Raw genomic sequence first — 11026 nt, forward strand, 5'->3', positions numbered from 1 at the left:
TCCTAACAATTTAATGGCACAAAAAGGCTTGAGAGTATACTCCATGGAATATGTTCAACCTGATAATTTGATATTTATAGTGAAATTTACCTTTTGTTTTGGTTATTATTGTTATTTTTAATTGATATTATTGAGGAATAATGAATGTGTGGTTGATGGTCGCTTAGTATTACGATCCATGTTCAAATTATGTTATATATAGTATTATTGTTTATATGAATATAATATTCTTTCAAATATATTTGTTAAGTCTGTAATATGATCAATTGTTCCAGTGGATCAACCAGTGATCCGAGGAAGTTTGGACGCTTAGATGATTATTTATTTCTGCTAACTACTTTTCTAATTTATCTGCTGCCTTTATGTAATGATTCATTATCTATTCACTGTATTCTTATTATGTTAAACATCCCACCACTTGGAACATCACAGGAGTGGTTCGGACACCAGGATACATCTTGATGATCGAGATGGTGATGATGATGCTTATGATAGATAGCATTATTAGGTGATTCAATTTTGTAGTCCTCCGCACAGGTTATTTGAGTTGAGTGCTGTTCACGCAAATCCTTGACGAATCCCTTTTGGCCCAATTTCCAAGTATAACCACCCAGGAAGTGGAACTTGTATACGATTGGTCAATTCATCTAAGAAGAGATTGGCAGTCACAACAGTCTTGTCTTGAACTTGCTACTTTCAAGAAATTAGAAGGATGGGAAAGAAAGCCATAGTTCTATTTCCTCATCAAACACAATAATTCAAGAATTAACAAGAGAAGCTCCCAACAACAACTTAGCAAAGGAAAAGAAGAGAAATAGAACACAAATAGAAAGGATGGTCGAGAGTTCAGCATCCGTCTAAAACTCACCCGCTCTGAAGTGCAAACAGAAATTTGTAAATAAGAACATGTTCCTTCTTGAAAAAACACGGAAAACAGAATCACAATGCCAAAAGATGTAAGAAAACGGCGAAATATTGCTCCAAGAATCGGCATGAAACAACAGATGGATGATTAACAAAAAGGTCAGAATCTTTCTTGAAGAACCATAGAACAAGAATCACGCCGCCCGCCCACCCGCCAAGAGATCGAGGAAAACGATCGTAATTAGCTTCAAGAACCGACAACTATTGACCAAAACAAAAAAAATCATAACACGATCAGAATTCCTTGTTGGAAAACCACGGAAAATGAATGACGTTACCAAAGATCGATGAGAACGAAGATATTTGGACTGGAGAATCAGCAACAAACAACAAATCAGAATCTCTTTTCGAATAACCAAGAAGCAAATAATCACGCCACCGAAGGATTAGAAGACATACATATTAAGCTTCAAGAACCGACAACAACGACCATAAGAAACAGAACGCGATCAGAATTCCTTCTTGGAAACCCACGAAAAAAGAATCAGGCTGACAAAGATCGACGAAAACAATGATACATGGCTTCAAGAACAGGATCTGGCAAAAGCGTGCTCGAAGATTAGAAAGAAAGAGTAGATATCAGAATCATCATTACCTTTATGTTCGATCGCCGTCTCTCTTTGGCGCTCCCGAATTTTCTTCGATCACCGTGAGCGAGCGAGAGAAAGAGGGAAACTGAAGCCAGGATGGGCCGTTCGAATCGTTATGTATCATATGTATATTAAGCTTATATATATACACGCGAGAGAGAGAGAGCGCGCGCGCCCCATAAGGCGAAGCTTCCAGAAGTGCGGACGCCAACGAGTATTTTAATTCAGCTAAATCGTTCTTGGTACTAGCCTAAAACAGACTCGAGATTACCATTTGGCCCATGGAAGACCATGGGCCACATTGACCATTGATGCTCATATATTAGTGTAGATCACCCACGCCATTTAATTATTTTTCTTACGGACTATAGACATACGCAATTTTCTAATCGAACGATGCATCAAACATCTTAATACTAAGTTTTACATCATGAGTCCAAAAGACAAACATAAGTTTTACATCAAGTGATAGATAAATTCAAAATAAGACAAAAGCAATAAATGATGTGGCACAGGAACTGGTTTCATTAGAAATAAATAAATAAGCAGCTAAAGTTGCTGAAATTATTGTTCCCCGTAGGAAGATGTATTAATTCAAGGGTCATTTTGCATACTGATGGAGCATCTAGGAAGACCATGAAGTTTCTTCAATACCCCCATTAATTTACAAAGTTGCCTCAAGAAAAAGCCTTATTTTACTCACCAGAAATAGGAGAGTAGGCAAAAAATTTAAACTGGCACTTCTCTTGCAAATAACTTTTTGACCTGTCCATAAATGATGAAAATGAATTAAAAATCTTGGGTCAAAACAGAAATTTATGAAAGCCGGATGATATATACTTAAAAGAAATTTATGTTTAAGATATTGGACAACTGCAGCCTATCTTGAAAATGCAGGTTACCTTCATGCCCAGCACTCGACACTTCAAAGAAAATCATTTCTGGAACAATCAGTTGTTTGAATGTATGACATTGATATATGCATTTAAGTTGGTGTACAGAAAACTGCCAGATGAAGATAGCAGCACAAAACATAAAATGTAGAAGATGGGCAACTGTAATTACCTGCTCCAATGTCAAGAACATGATCACATTCCATGATCCGAGCCGACCAAAATTTGGAAGGAAACCTTTGTAAAAAGCTAAAGGCCCCTAGAAAAAAGATCATGTTTCATTTCAGTTGCGCTTGTTATAATACTTGCGACCAATCATGTTGTGAAAATAAAGGACAAAGATTAGAGTGGAAAAGATCTCTGTTTCTCTCTCAATTGATTTGTTGGACAAAAGTTTTACAGTATACTGAGAAGACTTGATCGATGAACCATGCATAACTCTCAGATAACAGAAATAATACAACATAAATTTCCTATTAAAACAGATAAATAAAATATAAAAAAATCAATCAGAAGCTTTTGAATTGTCAAATTCCAGAAAAGAAAACACACCATGTCTATATACGTTTTAGGCACAGGTTGATTGCTGAAGGTATGACAGAAAGAAAAGTTGAAGTAGGTGAATGATATTCACTAAAAAAACCAGGTAGTTTTGCAGAAACTACAAAAGATAATCATGATATATATACTACCTCAACCAACCATAATGATTGTGGATTTTTCATCCAATATAATTTATTGCATTTGCAATGGAGAGAATAGCTAAAAGCCCTATTGCCAATACATCTTGAATGGCTAACTAGAATATATAATGATGATTATGTTTCCATCTTCAGTTCTCTTGTCACTCGTGTCCAGACAACATACTATACCTAAAGTCAGATGATTCTAATGTATGGCTTATGAGCAGTAAACATAAATTGATGAAAAGAGAAAAGAGAGAAGTAAACATGAATAGTAAGGGTAGTAGTAGCTCCGTATATTATGTTTAACTAGAGAATTTAGCTTCAAAAGTATCAATTTTTCAAGAATTTGCCAACAGTTCAAAAATACAAGTATAGAAATCAGGATCCGAAAAGCACAATAAGCAGCCCATTTAATGTGTCAGACCAGTTTAGCGTTAGCTTTGCACAGTAGCCTGATATGATATAATAATATATTTATTATGTTCCAGTTCACATAACCTCATACCACATTGGCTGCAACAATATCTATATAAAAGCTATTACTCTCACTTTTAACTAAGATACTTGGCTACTCATTAGCACAGATAATCATTTATGATATATCTCCTAGTTCTTAAAGCAGCATGGCGTCAGAAAGCATGGTAGTAAAAACACTTGACCATCCATGCAGCTCCGAACAATCTATTCCTAGAATATTGTCCCACAACAATCATCTAAGTAACAAGAAAATAAACCATGTAGGGAAAAAGGGGCAAGGAAAGATGTTTGACTAAATGTGACAAAGAGATGCAATAGGCACTCAGCATACTTCATTTTTCATTGTCTTCACAAAACAATCAAGTGTGCTTTTGTAGGCTGAATCTCCCATCATTCTTGACTTCACCTAAAAAAAGCAATTTCCAGAATGTCAGCTTGATAGAAGGCCCAAATATATATTTGTAAGTTGTACACATTGATTACATATATTAATATAAAATTTAAAATTAGATAATCTTTATTCTGCAGCCACCTAATAAGCATACAACAATAGCAAGCCAAGCCAGTTATATAGTATATTAGTATAACAGTGGCAAAAAATATATATATCAGAATTTTTTTAATCTGCTTATCTATCTATCTGATGGTTGTTTTGCTTCTGTTAAGCTGAAAACAATTTTCATTGTCAATCTGTCATTCATATGATGAGACAGTTAGAAGGAAATATGGAGAAAAGTAAGCAGTGGGGAGATTAAGGTTTAACAACTGCTATCTGTAAAAGCATCCATTTCAACTGAATTTACGTGCAGAAGGACCAACATACCATTGTAGTGTAGGAAATACAGAATAATGGAGATATCAAGAATAAACTTATTATATATGTATGTTTGTGTGTGTGTGCACGTGTGTTGGATAATGTCAAAGATATATGTTACCAAACAACAGCAGACTTTTCAGAACGAAGCCAAAGAAACACTTCCACCAAAGGGAACTGGGAAAAAAGTTCATGTATGCACTTCCAATGTGTAATATTACCATGTTATTATAGGTCCCCCAGATACATCTGTTTAACCAAGATGAAGTTAAGGTTAAATTGAAGCTTTTAATATGAACTACAATACAGAACAGCTATCGCAGTCCTCATATTCCTCCAGTTCAACACTAAGCCTTGTTATAAGTCATAATGGTGAGTTCTTTCGGGTAGATTTTGGAGAATCTAAGATCTCACACAAATTCTCTAAAAACTGGAACTGATCAACCAACTGTTTGTTACAGACACATCATTGCATTAATGGAACAAGCAGGATAAGATGATAAGTAATTTATCAAGAAACTCACCACATCAACAGGAGAACCAATACAAACAGCAAAAAAACCAGCACCCAGACCAGACAAAAGATGAGTAAAAACATTATCTGTGAATCCAGGGATTTTCAGAATTGTCTGCATAAATGGAAGCTTGGTGATGTTAAAAGAGAACAGAAACATAAGAATAACAATGAGCACTTTGTAGTGAGATTTTGGGTAACCTGTTTGACTTGATCGTAACTAGCCAACTCAGCAGCATTTATAATTGCATTACGTGCAACATTAGGACCAATACCAGTCCAGAGAGCCCCAAGTCCTTCCTAGATAATAAAATAAGGAAGATTCAGCATGCAGATTACTTGAAATATTAAGTATTAGTTTTTTGAGTGATAACCTGTCTGACTACTGTGGAGTAAGCATTCAATGCTCCTGAATACCGTCTTGGTACACCAGGTGGAAGCTTCCCTTCCGCTTGAAGTCGTACTTTCACTAGATCAGTTGGATTTGCCACAGTAATCGCCAAGGCACCTACGTGAATTGTAAAAAATTTATAGTATCTAGCTTTCAAGAAATGAACTGGAGCAATTTTATCTTCTGGCACTAGCTATGCAGCACCAGATTGTTCAAAACAACAAAACATGAAAAGGAATCTCTGTTCTTTTATTAGCACTTCCGCACTTAAACACACCAGTTGTAAGACCAGCGAGAATTTTCTTGGACAAAGGAATATCTCCCACAAAATTTTCACCAACATAGAAGGACTTTACCTGTGAAAAAAGGCAAGACATAACTTCACATTATATGAGAAATATCAAGAGCGAATGCATGAGTTATATACTAACAAAGGACTTTGAAACTTACCGGCTCATACAACCCAATCCGCAAACCTCCAAAAAGACATTGGCGATGCAAACCAGGCACGATGCCTTTCCAAAGTGCTGTCATTCCTTCCTCCCTTGCGATGGTTGCAACAGTTCCTAGCATTCCTCTGTACTTTGGCATGGCCATGGCATCTGTAGCTGCTTTCTTCTGCAGCTGAAGCCTCACTTTTGCAGTGTCAAGAGGGATCGTGCACAGCTGCAACAGATACAAAACGAATACGGAATATGAGAAAGGGCAATTGGCCACATAATTAAAAACCCCCTATTTATCCTGGTCGTAAATAAAAATGTTTGCTTGTTTCTTCTACTGCAAAGGCTTCTTCCCTCGCAAGCATTCGTGACTACATTTGTTTCCCTCCTTCTATCTATTTCTTTAGATAACGAAGAAAAATAGTAATTAAAGGAGTTTGATATATCTTGACACTGTCTATGCAACTGTGATCCAAATCAAGTATAAGCTCACAGAATGAACTTAGTAATGTACTTGGAACCAAGACAGTAAGATCGTATTATAATCTATTGCGCAAAAGTATCCAGAAACCCTCGCTTCTCGATGTTGTCGCTACTTTCAAGAAAGGAACAATGTTAAAGATCACGCCTATTAGCAAAACGATTCCGAGAACAAAAGGTAAGAAGCAAATAGCAAGACATTGGTAAGCAACGGAAGGAGCGAGTGATCGCGGGTACCTCAGCGAAGCAGGCGGCGATGGCGCTGCTGGCGAACCTTCCGGCGAAGGAGATCTCCGTCTTGGTGCGGTGATCGGCCATGGCCACTGCAGGCTCACTGCGATCTGGGGGGAGGCGGTAGGATGGAACTCCGGGATGAAAGACCGGGGAGGGTTGTTAAGGGGGGAAAACAAACTGGGAGGGGAGAGGAAGGAGAAATGTGTAGGAAATAGAGGATACACCAATAAAAGAGTGGCATTGGCGCCCGAAGGGCAGGTTCGACGCAAAAAGAAGCAAGTTGGCCACCGCGGTCTTACTCGCGTTTGAATATACCTGATCATGTACCCTACCTGTATTTGGACAAATTCGACCGAAAGAAGTGGGACCCTTCACGGATCCATCGCAGGTACGTGAACGAGTAAGAAACGACAGGTAAATACATAATAATCAAAGCAAATTAATATAGGGACTACATGGATGGCTATGAACGGTATAAAACCGTGCAGTGAACTAGTCGAAGTTGTTGGAGTGAAGCGTGAACAGAGAGTCGACAACAGTGAATTTAGACCTATCGTGACGAATCATCCCTTTCCATGGGTTGTGACGAGCCAGATTTGCTGTCAAATTGGAGTGTGATGTGGTCTCGTTCGAGTTCCATTTGACAGGACGTGATGCCTGATCTCATTGGACATTCGATAGGCAAAAACCGGAAGAACGTTCTGGGTGCCAGTGGTAGCTTCTGGATTAGAAGACCCAACCGAGCCCAACCGAGCCCAACCCAACCCAACCGAAGGCAGAGGAATTCTTTGGAATCCCGTTTCCCCCTCCCATTAAGCCCGTCGGAGCGTCACCTCTCCGCCCATCCAAATTCCGAAGACGTCGAGATATCTCCGATCTTTTTACTTTCCCAATTCCTCTTCTTCTTTTCGCTGAATCGTCGTCGATCCGTGCGATCGAACCAAGGATGTCGCTCATCCCCTTCGGATTCGGCCCCTGGCGGAGCGACGTCTTCGATCCCTTCTCCCTCGACGTCTGGGATCCCTTCGAGGGCTTCCCCTTCGAGTCACCTCTCTACTTCCCCCGTCTCTCCTTCCCTCCCGTCGCCTTCTCCGACGAGGCCTCGGCCTTCAACGCCGCCCGTGTCGACTGGAAGGAGACCCCCGAGGCCCACGTGTTTACGGCCGATCTGCCCGGACTGAGGAAGGAGGAGGTCAAGGTGGAGGTGGAGGACGGCCGCGTCCTCCAGATCAGCGGCGAGCGGAACCAAGAACGCGAGGAGAAGACCGATACCTGGTACCGCGTCGAGCGGAGCAGCGGCAAGTTCCTTCGGAGGTTCCGCCTGCCGGAGAACGCGAAAGTCGAGCAGGTGAAAGCCGCCATGGAGAACGGCGTCCTCACCGTCACCGTCCCCAAGGAGGGAGTGATGGTGCCCAATGTTAAGTCGGTCGATATCTCCGGTTGAGTGGTATGATACTATTGGCAAAGTTGAGATTTGCATATGAGTATTATGTCCAGCTAGTTCTTCCTGCGAATCGGTACTCTACCATCACTCTGCAGAGTCGTAGTCTGTGATGCGTTTGTCTTGATTCGTGCGATATGATCTTTTGTGTATTATGGATGGCTGTATATATGTAATTGAAACACTCGTGCAGTTTTATGTTCTTTGATGGATTTGTGTCGGTCGAATTGTGAAGTAGCTATTGTGATTTTTGCCAACTCCGAGTCCCACATCATACTCTGCATATCTAAAGATTAACATTATTCTTATCCCGGACCTCAAATTGAACTTTTCTTAGACCTTCGCCTAAGCGGAGAATGCTTATTGTATCTTCACATACAAACAAAATCACTCGCAACAAATTATTGGATATTGTTGTTTCTCGATCTCGTTCGCCCAACACATTTGGCGTAGACACAAAAGAGTAGAAAAATGGCGAGAACGATGAATCTGCAGTGAGTGAAGGCCTGACAGGGAAGCTCGTTCGCTATCTGGTCGGTCTCCGTCCGCGGTGGCTTCTCCCAATTAACAAGTGGGGTAGTCCGGAGGCGGTGGGGGTAGAATGGAGTCCGGGGTGTTGCCGTTCTCCACCCAGAAAGCCGTCCCCAAACCAAGAGCCAAGTGGATGTCGAAATGGCAGTGCATGAACCATACACCTACACCCACAGACATGCTTCGTGAGATGGGGGATTCTGCAAAGAAGAAAAGAAGAGAGATGACGAAGGAAAGAAGAGGCCGCACCTGGGTTGTTGGCGACGAATCGGATGACGGCCCATCCGCCCGCGGGCACAGCGATGGTGTTCCTCACCTGCGGGTCCACCAGATTGAAGCTGCTCACCGCCGCCGTCGCGTTGTAGTTTCCGAAGCCCTGCGCGAGCACAAAGAAGTTGAAGCTGTGGAGGTGTATCGGGTGGTTCTCCGCCCCCTCTATCGCCGTGTTCTGCAGCACTATCTCCACCGTCGCGTTGTACTTCACCTTCTTCAACCTGATGTCTTGGACTGTGTTGCGCAGCGACCGCAGAGCCGGGTCGGTGTTCACGGCGGGGTTCGTGAAGTCGAAGAACACCGGCGGGTTGTCGGGGAAGTCGGTCTTGTATATGCTCAAATTGTTATAGTGTGCCACCAGAAACGGCGTCGTGGGGGGGAACACAAACGATACGTTGTTCATGCTGGCGGATGCTGACCCCGTGGTCTTGTTGCACAGAAATTGTGGCGGTGAGCAGGGAACGATGCCCGACCCGATGGTGACGAACATCTTCTCATCCACGTCGAGAGGGACGGTGGGATCCCCCGGCCTAACGAGAGCGGTCAGGTTGGTGTAGAATCGGTGGGCGGTCGGGGTGTCGTAGAGGCCCGGCAAGGCCGGCATCACGGGGGCAGAAGAACTGTTGACGGACGCGTACTTGACGATGCCGGTGGTGGTGCTGAGGTCGACGGGTGGGCCTTCAGGACCTGCGCTGATGTAGGGGCGGGCGGCCATGTAGTAGCTGCCCGGGGCGGCGTTGGCGACCATGAGAGCGTCCACCGTCTGGCCGGGGGCGATGACTACCACGTCGGTCTCGTAAGGCTTGGTGTAGGTGGCGTCCACGGCGACAACCGTGAAGTTGTGCCCGGCAACCTTGAAGAAGAACTGACCATTGACTGCAGCGTTGATGATCCGGAGCCAGTAGGTCTTCCCGGAAACGACTTCGAGCTTGTAGGTGTCTGCAGGCGACCATCGGAGGTCAAAGATTCATTCACGAGTCGGACACCGCATCATCGACAACCAGTTACGGGTCAAGGCGAGGAACACTCACGCTTCTTGGAGCAATTGTACAAGTCGCCGGGCTGGCCATTGATGGTGAATGCATCGGAGACGTTGGGGGCACTACCGGAAACGTAGGCCGCGTTCAACACATCGATCGGATTGCCGTTCCACCACTCCCCTGTACAAGATCAATTACAGGGGCCGGGTCAGGTCATCCGGAGCTACTAATTTGGAGGTGTGCAATCTCGATGGTGACGAAACAGTACCGAGTAAGATGTTGGCTTCATGGTCGGGCTGGGAGAAGGGCAAGGCCGCAGCGCCGCCTCTGGGACGGATGATGAGGGCTCCATAGACCGTAACCCGGAGGAGGGAGAAGTGGGCGTGCCACCAAAGCGTGCCTTCTTGGCCCGTGACGTTGAACCTGTAGGTGTAGTTGTTCCCGGGGCGTACCGAGCACTGAGTGACCATGTTTGGCCCGTCAGCCCAAGCGCTCAGCCTCTGGTACACGCCGTGCCTGCAGAGAGATTGGGACTGATGATGACTAAAGATAGACGACGGATGAGAGTGCGTCCTCCATTGGTTGAGTAAATTACCAGTGAATCGTCATGTTGGTGGGCGATTCGTTGATGGCATGGACGACCAGCGTGTCACCTTCGTTGACATCTATCGTCGGGCCAGGCATTTGGCCGTTCACTGCAGTCACCACTCTCTCTTCGCACAGCCGTGTCAGAGTCAGATTTCCAACCTGAAAGACGAACAACAACCCAAACCTTGTGAATTCGCCGTTCACAAATCGACCATGGGAGACCGCTACCACCGTTACATGCTCGATGGTGATGCTATCGACTTGACTATTCTTCCGAAATGTTAGCCATCATTAACTTATCTATCTGGTGATGCAAGCAAGATGTGGGTTCCACATTTGTCTGGGATCACAGGCTGCGTAGGAGACCGGGAGACTCGACTTATGCTTTGGTCTTTAGGCTACGGTGGCTGCTTAGATGATGGAGAAGTAATGCAATTGATCTCCTAAAGGTGTGTAGATGTTTTGACTTCAAAAGCTCCCATAACAGGGCTACAAATCTGTAACCACAGCTAACTCAGCAACTTCATTGCTTCCATCGCTAGCTAGCAGAGTGTTATGCTTCACGATCGCTAAGAGAGAGAGAGAGAGAGAGAGAAGGGAGTAGAGAAAATTACACGGAAGGTGTGCTCCACGATCGCTGCATCCGCCACAAAGCCGATGAAGGCGAAGGTGAACAGCAGCGCAGAGGAGGACCAAGCCATGGTCAGCAACAAAGCAGGGCAATAAGCGGAGCAAATGCTGCTGCCCGGCGAAGTTGGTGCCAATGAACG

General features: G+C 43.6%; 3 protein-coding genes across 4 annotated transcripts; 1 reads left to right on the plus strand and 2 right to left on the minus strand.

The window, feature by feature from the left end:
* Positions 1-2016: 2016 nt before the first annotated feature.
* On the minus strand, positions 2017-7127 carry LOC135641063 (mitochondrial uncoupling protein 1-like). 2 transcript variants are annotated; one of them, XM_065156072.1, is made up of 10 exons: positions 6447-7127; positions 5740-5955; positions 5567-5645; positions 5273-5406; positions 5100-5198; positions 4909-5013; positions 3902-3976; positions 2580-2666; positions 2417-2455; positions 2017-2279 (listed from the first exon to the last, which is right to left on the minus strand). In XM_065156072.1, exons 1-9 carry the CDS (start codon positions 6525-6527, stop codon positions 2450-2452), a joined length of 882 nt encoding a protein of 293 aa, XP_065012144.1. In that variant the 5' UTR covers positions 6528-7127; the 3' UTR covers positions 2017-2279; positions 2417-2449. The 2 variants fall into 2 exon arrangements, with proteins under 2 accessions (XP_065012144.1, XP_065012143.1); XM_065156071.1 differs by lacking the exon at positions 2417-2455.
* A 117-nt stretch (positions 7128-7244) lies between these two features.
* On the plus strand, positions 7245-8092 carry LOC103990188 (17.3 kDa class I heat shock protein). The gene has a single exon (XM_009409257.3). The coding sequence runs from the start codon at positions 7390-7392 to the stop codon at positions 7885-7887; it is 498 nt and encodes a 165-aa protein (XP_009407532.2). The 5' UTR covers positions 7245-7389; the 3' UTR covers positions 7888-8092.
* Positions 8093-8206: 114 nt separating this feature from the next.
* LOC135641062 (laccase-24-like) lies at positions 8207-11026 on the minus strand. Its single transcript, XM_065156070.1, has 6 exons — positions 10871-11026; positions 10264-10415; positions 9937-10184; positions 9720-9848; positions 8665-9627; positions 8207-8579 (listed from the first exon to the last, which is right to left on the minus strand). The coding sequence occupies exons 1-6, from the start codon at positions 10955-10957 to the stop codon at positions 8449-8451; spliced, it is 1710 nt and encodes a 569-aa protein (XP_065012142.1). The 5' UTR covers positions 10958-11026; the 3' UTR covers positions 8207-8448.

The sequence above is a fragment of the Musa acuminata genome, chromosome BXJ3-6, assembly GCF_036884655.1.
Source record: "Musa acuminata AAA Group cultivar baxijiao chromosome BXJ3-6, Cavendish_Baxijiao_AAA, whole genome shotgun sequence".
NCBI lineage: Eukaryota > Viridiplantae > Streptophyta > Magnoliopsida > Zingiberales > Musaceae > Musa > Musa acuminata.